At 38.1% G+C, this 10487-nt stretch overlaps 1 protein-coding gene across 5 annotated transcripts; it reads left to right on the forward strand.

The window, feature by feature from the left end:
• Nucleotides 1–947: 947 nt before the first annotated feature.
• GNPDA2 (glucosamine-6-phosphate deaminase 2) lies at nucleotides 948–9031 on the forward strand. Of its 5 annotated transcripts, none has more exons than XM_058837363.1 (7): nucleotides 948–1431; nucleotides 2823–2990; nucleotides 3286–3383; nucleotides 3849–4031; nucleotides 4338–4522; nucleotides 4616–4790; nucleotides 8011–9031. In XM_058837363.1, exons 1-7 carry the CDS (start codon nucleotides 1091–1093, stop codon nucleotides 8067–8069), a joined length of 1209 nt encoding a protein of 402 aa, XP_058693346.1. In that variant the 5' UTR covers nucleotides 948–1090; the 3' UTR covers nucleotides 8070–9031. The 5 variants fall into 5 exon arrangements, with proteins under 5 accessions (XP_058693346.1, XP_058693345.1, XP_058693343.1 ...); XM_058837362.1 differs by lacking the exon at nucleotides 8011–9031 and adding an exon at nucleotides 6639–7974; XM_058837360.1 differs by having other exon boundaries at nucleotides 4338–4790.
• Nucleotides 9032–10487: the final 1456 nt, after the last annotated feature.

A 10487-nucleotide genomic window follows, 5' to 3' on the forward strand; every position in this document is an offset into this window, starting at 1 on the left:
TTTTATTTTTTTTTTATTTTTTTTAATACACACTCCCCTTTATTAGCTTCCCTTGTTTTACCTTTCCATCATGTTTTTCCTTAGACAATTATGTGCCTGCCCGTTAAACAAATTTATCCTGGTCTTCAGTTTTGGTAAGGCCTCAGCTAAGCCTACAGTACGTGTATACACATATATTCAGAATTATGTTGCTTGCTCATCCCCCTACTCCGGTTTCCCCACTCCATTCTGAAGCAGCACCCTTTCAGACTATTAGCCCTTTCCACACATCAAGATCTTTCACCCCACACCTGTTTAATTATAGCTTAGCTAAGGCTATGGAATTACTTGACTGCTTTTAAAGCAGAATTACAGACTTGTTAGGTTGGAAGGGCCCTCTGGAGATGACCTGGCTCAACCCCCCTGCTGAGGCAAGGGTCACCTGGAGCAGGTGACACAGGAATGTGTCCAGGTGGGTTTGGAATGTCTGGAGAAAGGGACATGACCTCCCTGGGCAGCCTGTTCCAGTGCTCTGTCACTCTCAAGGTAAAGAAGTTCATACCTAGATGAAACTTCTTGCTTCAGTTGATGGCCATTACTCCTCATCCTGTTTCTGGGCACCACCAAAAAGGGTCTGGCACCGTTCTCTGACATCTGCCTTTGAGATATTTATATGCACTGATGAGGCCCCCTCCCAGTCTTCTCTTCCCTAGACTAAACAGGCCCAGCTCCTGCAGTTTCCCTCGTAAGAGAAATGCTCCAGACCTCTGATCAACTCTGTGGCTTCCACTGGACCCTCTCCAGTAGCTCCCTGCCTTTCTTGTAGTGAGGAGCCCAGAAGTGCCCACAGCACTCCAGATGCCCCCTCATCAGGGCTGAGCAGAGGGGCAGGGTCACCCCCTGGACCTGCTGCCCATACTGCACCCAAGGCACCCTCACGACACCACTGGCATTCCTGGCCACGAGGGCACTGCCGGCCTATGGTCAGCCTGTGAGTCACCAAGACGTTGATGCTTCACCTCATTAATTTCTTTCCAATAACTACGCACGGCTTCTTTTGCAGCTGCATCATGTAAACATTTAGTTTACAGGGGAACCTTTTTCCACTCAGATGTCAATGTGCTCCGCAGCAGAGGGCCTCCGAGAGGAGCGCTCGTGCATAGCCGTGCCACAGGCTGGAGCGCCCCGAGCAGCCCCGGGGCGCCTCGGCTGGGGCCGGCCGAGCTCCGCCTCGCTCCGGCCCTGTCCCGGCCACACACGCCCGGAACTGCCACGGGAAGCGGCGCCCATTTCCCGTCCTCGCCTGGCGCTTCCGGGTCGCGCGCCGGATTCCTCTGGAGGCGGCGACGCGGGAGCTGCGGGGCGGGCGGCGGTTCCCGTCCTCCTCCTCCTCCTCCTCTTCATCTTCCTCCTCGTCCTGGTGCCGCTCGTGGCCGCCGCGGGCTGTCCCGGGTGAGCGGGGCTGGGCAGGGCGCCGGCCGTGCGGGTGCCCGCGGGAAGGGAAGGGGAGGCCGTGGGGGCCCGGGGCTGCAGTGCCGGCGGCGCTCTGGCTGCAAGGTCTCTTCCTCTGACAGTGTAGATTTATCATCCTTCCCCCGCTCCATCACTAAACAAAGCCAAAAAAAGTGTCCTTAAGCGAAAACTCGCGGGTCCGTGGGTCCCTGCTCTTGGAGAGCATCCCCGTGTCCCCAGCGTAGAAGTGGTGGGATTTTACGAGGCCGCCCTAAAGCCGCGGACTCAGTTCCTGCTGGCATGCTTCTCCTCCTCGGGGACGTGTGAACTCTTTAGGGTACGTGTGGAGTAGCGTTTCCTCGGCGAAGGTGAGTTTGACTTGTCACGGCTCAGCTGTCCAGGGAGGTGGAGCGGTGCAGGCAGCACACGGTGATGGTCACTTTCTTCCTCCTTTAGTGGGACAAACATGGTACCCTGTTAAGTCCTTTAATTCATATTTGCTTTGAAACCAGCTGCTCATTTTGGGCCAGCTAAAGGTCGTGTGGTCGGTTGTGGTTGTGTTCTGCCTAATGCCGAGCACATCCAGACCTGGAAAAAAAAAAAAGAGTAACGCGTCCCAAACTGGTGAAAGAGCCTCAGTCTTTCTGGAGTAATTACCGGCCTCTGTTAAACAGAAATTAATGGAAAAAGTATTTTCACTGAAATGCAAGAGATGCTTGTATACTTCTAGCAACCAAGCTTGTTTTCTGAATATTCATCTTAAAGGTTGATACAATTGCACTCAAAGCCTTTTAAATTTCTGTTTAAATTTATGTGGCTAAGAAAAAAACATGACATCGTATTTCTTCCTGCAAATTGTAAACATTTCATATCTCTCTAATGCTTTATTTTTATTTTTTTTCCAGATTAATAAAATTACTGGGCATTGTTAAGGAGCTAGAATGGGAATGAAAGGAGCTTTAATTATTTAGTCACAATTAGGTATTTTGAATATAGAAACATGGGATTACTTTGGGTCTTGTTTTTGAAGTTGTAGGAATTCCGCTGGTCATAAGAAACAGGAATTAATCTTGTTATTTGAGTATTTCCTCTTTTCTGATGGTAACACTTGATGAAAATATTGAAGTTCAAAATGGCTTGTTTTAGCTTTTAACTACTTGCTAATTGCTTTAAATTAGTCTGTGGATTTTAATAAATATTTTGACTGTAATATATCATTTGGATTCTGTAGCTTTTCTCTTGATTGTCCAGCTTGAACTAGGACTACCAGAGTGTGGTATGCTAATGCAAGTCATTGGTATGAATGGTGATTTTCTTATCTCCTCTGTAATCTAAGCGTTTTACAACTACTTGTGTGGTGCTTATTTTTAAAACTTCACCATTTTCTCCAGGTTTAAGTTTGTTTTATCATACAAGTTCCTCACTGCCATAATGAGGCTAGTAATTCTTGAAGATTATGATCAGGCTAGTGAATGGGCAGCCAAATACATCTGTAATCGTATTATCCAATTCAAGCCAAATCAAGGAAGATATTTCACGCTTGGTCTACCAACAGGCAAGTTCTATTCAAAGTCCTTGTAAATAACTAAGCCTAATGTATCACTGCTAGCACATAGAGTATTTTAAAGAACATAAGTATTATTTTTGGTAATATTCTAATTTTTTTTAAAAAATATGGATTTGAATTCTGTGAAAAGTTGTGATAGTTTGAGAAACTGATAAATACTAAATGAGAAACAGTAGATTGCTTGTATGTTGAAATGCATTGTAGCAAAATTTGACTGTGAAGACATTTAACTATGCTGAAAATGTGCAGATACACAGAACAGTAGAAAAACTTTATTTAACAGGGAGTACACCTTTGGGATGCTACAAAAAGCTGATAGAATATCACAAAAATGGAGATCTCTCTTTCAAATATGTAAAGACTTTCAACATGGATGAGTATGTAGGTAAGATGTGCTATTATTTGAGAACATACTGTACTGTTAATTTTTTTTTCTCCTTATAAAAACTATTAAATATTTTGTCAAAGTACCAGGTTAGTCTAGTATGTTTGTATTCCTATATTAGACTGGTGTCCAAGCATTTTTCTCTATTCATTTATCTACAAAAATGCAAAAATAAACACTGGGCTAAATTCAGTATTTCACAGTATTTCTGTAGAAATTACATTGCCATGTAATATTGGGACTGCATTTCTGTTGAAGAATTTACACTCTGGGATAAGATGTATGTGGAAGGAATGTAAACCAGTTACCTTGTACATGCCAACAGGAAACCTTTCTTCTTGATGTAGTTTTGTAGTTTGAAATCTTGCTTTATTTGACTCAGGTTTGCTTTGCATGCCTTACACTAGTTACGTACAGACTAGAATTAAAGCTGGTTGTTTATGTCTTGTCATATGGTAATTTCAGGACTTCCCAGAAATCATCCAGAGAGCTATCACTCCTATATGTGGAATAACTTCTTTAAGCATATTGACATAGATCCGAATAATGCTCACATCCTTGATGGAAATGCACCAGACTTACAGGCGGAATGTGATGCATTTGAAAAGAAAATTGAAGAAGCAGGGGGGATTGATCTGTTTGTTGGAGGTATGAGGAAATGCTCTATGATTATTTACAATTCAAGCATGTACACCAATTCTTTAATCATTATTTCCATAATTAACTAAAACCCAGATTTTTCAAATATTGTGTAAGTTCTGTGATTAACAAAGAATCAGTATAAATTCCAGAACAGAAAGGTTGGTGTCCAAGTTACTAATGACTTAAGCAAGTTTTTCTTGAAAATGGGGAACCAAAGGGAAAGGATGAGCCCTTTTTTATTAATTTACCATGTTTTAAGCTATGTGTTCACCCTCAGGTCTGGAATGATTTATTTTTTTTAACTTTGAAAAGGCATTGGTCCAGATGGCCACATTGCATTCAATGAACCCGGATCAAGTTTGTCTTCAAGGACAAGATTAAAGACTTTAGCGATGGACACCATTTTGGCAAATGCTAAATACTTTGATGGAGACTTATCTAAAGTACCAACTATGGCGCTAACAGTTGGTGTGGGTACAGTGATGGATGCTAGAGAAGTAAGAACTCATTTAGTTCTAGTTGCATGTGTGTTTTCAAGATTAGTTGGTATTGATACTGGGATTGGAAGTAAAGAATCCTTTGTTTTGCAGGTGATGATTCTTATAACAGGTGCACACAAGGCTTTTGCATTGTACAAAGCAATTGAAGAAGGAGTCAATCATATGTGGACAGTTTCTGCTTTCCAGCAACACCCTCGCACTATCTTTGTGTGTGATGAAGATGCTACTTTAGAACTAAGAGTTAAAACTGTGAAGTACTTTAAAGGTGAGCACTGAATCAGAGGTCACATGTGTTTACTCATAACTGACAGCTTTGAAATTATATTGATTTAAATCTGAGCCTTCCAACACTTGGCAGTCGCTATGTATAATGTTATATAGTCAAAATATTAAATATTAACTTATTTCTTGTATTTGGAAAATTGTGAGGAAGAATAACTTGTGCTACCTACATTCCAGACAAATCTACTTGGGAAGAGTATTTCCTTTGCTTCCAGTTTGAAACAATAGTTTAGTAATCTTTAACTTCAAACAGCAGCAATCCGCATCCGCATGCGGATTCATGCGGTTCCAGAATACAGGTCTTAAGTATATTGGAAAGTTTAGCTTAAAAAAATCTTAATACATTTACTGATCCTGATACATTTCCATGCTGCTTTTGCTATGTGCTGTAATGTGATGTCTAGTAAACTGTGATACAGACTTTGAAGCCACCTGAGGACATTTTTCATATGCAATTAGCATAACAATCTATACTGCCTTTTAAAACACTGCACACACTACTGTGTGTGTTTTTCATATTTGTAGTAGGTATAATGGGCCAAACTTAAATCAGGATATATGATAGTAATTGAGACTTCTTGGACTGAATTCTTTTTCACTCAGACAGTAGAAGCTGAGAAAAGTAGTTTTCTCCTGACTATTAGCACAGCACATGCAATTGCGCGACTCAGCTGTCTTTCTTACTAGCACAGGTACCTGTAGTAGCTGAGGTATCAGAGATCAAGACTGTAATTTATTAAATTATTTCTTAGAGCATTGTATCACCAGTGCTCATATATGTATTAGATTGCAATTTGGACATTTCTTTGATTTTTATCCTGATACCTCTTGTGGCCAGCTTGTCAATTTTGGATTTTTCAGTCTGCTGTTCTCTGCTATGTATTTGTGGGCTAGGAGGGAGGGTTAGTCTCTTCCTGTATCATACTGCTAGATAGTACTTACTGTTGTTTTCAAAGATAAACTTCTTTAACTGCTTGGATAAGTTTTAAACATTATCCTGTATTTTATATAAGCAGGGGCTTTGCTTGGGAAATACAAATCTAATGTAGAATCGCTAGGTATAAATGACACTGAACATTGCTTTAAAAAACATCAAGGGCTACAATTTATGAATGTGTGCTATCGTGTCACTGTATTTAATTACCCTGTAATACACAGCAATAGAACTTTTAAAAAGATGGTACTTTAAACTTACTTAATTTTGCCTACTCTCCAATCAGTGAGATTTTTTTCCCTTTATAAGATGGAGAAGAAATCAGTATGGGTCAAATTTGGAATTACTTCTGAATTTGATCTTCAGGTTAGACTTCTTTGGGAAGCTAGGTAGTTCTTAATACTGCTATTTATGGTAGTGATTTATGGAAATTTTTCACCACTTAAAACTTTGATTGATGGAGATTTTTCACCACTTAAAACTTTCAATATGAAACTGCAATTTTTTTGTTTTATAATCAAGTGCCACACTGGCTGATAAACAGATTAACCTGTTCAATTTTTTCTAATTTTCTGAAAACCTCTAATAGGCTAAAATTATCATGTGTACTTATGGTCTTGTTGTAAAAGGGAAAATGACTTTCTTGAAGAATGAAACAGAAAATGAATTTTGAATTTACTAATTTGCCTGCAGATAAGTTAGTTCAGGATAGTTTTTTTCTATACTTATGCATGCTCCTCTTAAAACTGTGCAGAAATCTGTTTGTTCAAAGCATACTTGAATATACAGTGGGACTTTCCTTTGAAATAATTGTTTTGGCATCTACCAATTCTGGTGCATTCCTGTAAAAAAATCTTTTGTTTCTCACTATTTTTCCTGTAACACTTTCACTAACAGGATTTAAATATTCTTCATTAAGTAAGACAGAAGCAATACTTTGTAACCATTTTTCATGCATCTAGGAAGTGAGTAATTATTTCCTTTTCATTTCCCCTTTTTAGATGAGGAAAATATTGGTAGAAAGTTCAGTGTTTTAAAGCTCACAACATGTTTCTAGTTTGCTTAGTGTATGCAGCTGTTACTCTTTCTGGACAAATGACTTTTATGTCAAATGTATACTTAAGTTTTTGTCACTGTTAAGCTGAAAAAATATTAGACTTGATCTAACATCTGTATTTTATATTAAATAATCACATAGTGATTAGTAATAGATGCTGCATAAGATGCCTTTTTTTATGGTCACCTACAGTAATGACCTTAAGATTGTATAGTTAACTCAAATTTCATGTTGCTGCAGTGACATTAAGGTTGCCACCAGCTGCATCATTTAGCAAAGGTATTTGAATATTCTTTGCCATAGACACTAAAATACGCAGTACTGTGAGATTTCTTTCATGGTTTTTAAGAAAACTACTTTTAGTGTTGCATATTTTAATTTTAGAAGCTAAATTTTTAGTTCAGTACTAAAATGGACTTTTACTTTGCAGATTGTGAATACTGATCATTATTGTTATTAGTCCTCAAGGTGAAATGAGGTTAAAAACCTGCCAGTGATCCAATGTCATACATACCTAGATGTAGGCAACATTTTTACTAAGTTAGAGCAAAGTTAAGAAGGAAGTATCTTTTTCATTAATTGCACTTCAGCATTTTCTAGAATTAAAGTAGTTGAAGAGGAAACCCCCTAATCATAGCTATGGAGGACTTGACATGACAAAAAAAAAAATCCCATCTAGAACAGAAAACAGTTGAACTTCTGAAAATGAGTCTGCACTAAGAGTCTGGATAATTTAATTTGATTTTTCCTGTCTAGGACCACAAATACATGACTATTACAAAGACAGTATTACCATAATGCTAGAACATTGCAAAAGAACTCAAGATGTAAAAATTTCACTATGTTTGCATCTGATTTTTATGGCAAATTGTGGTGTGAGTGAATTATGTTGCTGTTAGACAGTTTTTAAAACACAAAAGAAAGATGTATTCAGTTCATTTGGAAGTATTCCAGATGTGTTTTTTGGGTCTGTTATCAGAGAATTGTCTGGTCCCTGCTCAGCTGATACTGAATATGTCATTAGTATGCAAGTGATACAGGAATATATCTGCTGTCTCTGATTCTGAACTACTTTAAATAGCCATTGTTATTCTCTTCAATTAACTATTTATAATGTATACTTTGAAGCAAATTCCAAATAAAAATGTGGATAGAAGGACATGTTAACAAGTATAACTAATGTAAAGCTGGCGTTGTTGCTTTCCCCCCAAGGTTTAATGCATGTGCACAATAAGCTTGTGGACCCACTGTACAGTATGAAAGAAAACTGAAAGAAGACTGAAGAGGAACTCCATGTGGGTCAGCAGCCACAGTTTTAGGTAGCAGATGAGTTCACTGCTATGCAATATGCTGAAAACTGTTTAAAATGGCAAATCCTAGGTACTGTATTTTTAAAAAGGTCCAATATCTGTACATTCACATTCCATCTGTTTGCTGTGTTGTGCATTTTGCTTTAACATTTGGAGCTCTGCTGTTGGCTGGTTCATCACTAAATGAAACACAACAAACCTGGGAGAGACTGCATGTTATGTAAATAGGGGAAAAGCAGAGCACTTGATCTAGCACAGCAATGTATTGCATCTGCCTCATTTTAGAGATGATGACACTTCATTTCTCAGAATTCTTAATTTTTGGCTTGGTTAGTGTAACTACATTTTGCATTTGTGTCTCTAGGCAGAAAGGTTTTGGCCTTTGTTAATACTATGGACTTGTAATAGTTGTACAATTTCTACTATGAAATGTTCTGTTTACATATATCTAATGTACACTGAGCTTTTGCACTTGGTTGCCTTAAATTTGTCTTAAACAGTTTTTGGGCATCTCAAGTCCTGCTGTATATTTCAGGCAAATGAAGATACAAAAACAGTGCCTAAAAACGTACCAAATTCTTTAAAGTTACAACTTGCTCCTTGGATAAAAACATTAAACTTCCACAGTAGCACTTTTTCCTCTCATGTACTTCAAATCACTTTAGGATTTTTGTATTTTTGGTAATCAAGCTTTATACAGAAGGAGAAATCTCAATGTTCCTTCCTGGAGGTACCTGGTCAATTATATAACTGATGTTACAATTAAATGCCTGAAAAGAGGTTAATTTACAGGACCTATAATGTCTGCAAATGATCATTTAAAGCCAGCTGTTAATCACTTTTTCATTGTATCATTATAAACATTGAGCTGTTACAAGGAATGTTATTTCCTACTTTGAATATAAGTAAAACTTAAATATAAATCTCTTAATTTCAAAATTGTTTCATTTCTAATATAAACTGTCATGAGTAAATACATTAGAATTTCAGGGAGTGATTAAGCACCAAAGGAGAAAGAAAATAGTTTACTGATGAAGACTTTTTTTGGGAAAGCCCTTGTGTAAAATACTCACTGCAAGAAAGTGCAACTAAGCTTAACTTCAACAATTTAAGTTTTCACTTAAATGACAAGCATGTAGTCTTTATTACAAAATCACATTGTCTCCCCAGGGCTGTGGTAGTCTCATCTAGGCTCACCTTTCTCACAAATGGTCTTACAGGGTTCTTTAAAATCTGGACTGTTCTGTGTTTCTGTGAAATTAGAAAAGCATGGAAGAATCCGTCTATAGCAAAGCAGGAAGCCAGGCCTAGTGTTCCAATTCTCAACGGTACATTGAACATCCACACATTTAAAACAGGTTTTCAGTTTAAGGCTCAGTTTATGCACATGTATTTTTGAAGAATAATGCAACAATGTGGGGAAAAAAAGTTGAAAAGACTGCCTTTCAGGAGAATGCTGTTGCAGGTATGTATGACAAAATGCAGTGTTAGGTTTGCTATTAGCCTTTACAGCTAAGCAAGTTTATAATTCTGAGTTAGCCTAGCACATCAAGGTTACTATTTTATTCTTTTTCACATTTTAAGGTATTTTCAAATTAAAAAATTCAAATATGACTAAAATTTGTATGTTTTTTCTGTCTCGGGTGACATATAATAAGGCTAAAACAGATTCTCAAGGCAGCTTCATCCATCTGTGTAACTCATTTAATTAGGTAACATATACTTGAGTGTCACTCAGCAACGATATAATTTACTGTTTGGATAATCTCTAGCTTACCTTTATCTTCTGCCTTGTTCCTCAGTACAGAACCAGTGCCTTCTTAGAGGTCTAGTTCAAGGAGTGGGGAGGACCTTGTTTTGGCTTCTTTGCTCCTAGTATGTATCCCTGCATCTGTAGTTCCTTTAATCCTAGCTTTTTACAGAGGAGGAATAATAAATATGTTAGAGAGCCTTTATCCATAGCATCCTTCCTTTCTTCAGGGTCAGTAGCAGCAGCTTAGGTACCTTTATTTAGAGGTACAGATATCTTGTTCACATCCAGCTGTTGTTGGTTTTTCAGTTCACCTGAAACAGCTTCAAATAAAAAAAAAATCAAAAAACAACAAAACAAAAACCCAACCACAAACCTCAACCGAACAGAAGAAAAAAGCCCCAACAAACTATTAAAGTACCAGAATCTACTCTCCTTTCTCTGTACTTTGAACTAATACAGGTTGAAAGGGAACGTGTCCTGTTCAATTCCATCCCTCCAAAGATTCTTCCAATTCATCCTTGTACACAGGCTGAAATACAACAACTAGCTTATGGTTAAAGTGTAGGTAGAAGCCTAAATTTAAGGGCAGGAATTTAAATTCCTGGTGATTGAGCACTTTAGTAGGT

Source organism: Poecile atricapillus, chromosome 4, assembly GCF_030490865.1.
Source record: "Poecile atricapillus isolate bPoeAtr1 chromosome 4, bPoeAtr1.hap1, whole genome shotgun sequence".
Taxonomy (NCBI): Eukaryota; Metazoa; Chordata; class Aves; order Passeriformes; family Paridae; genus Poecile; species Poecile atricapillus.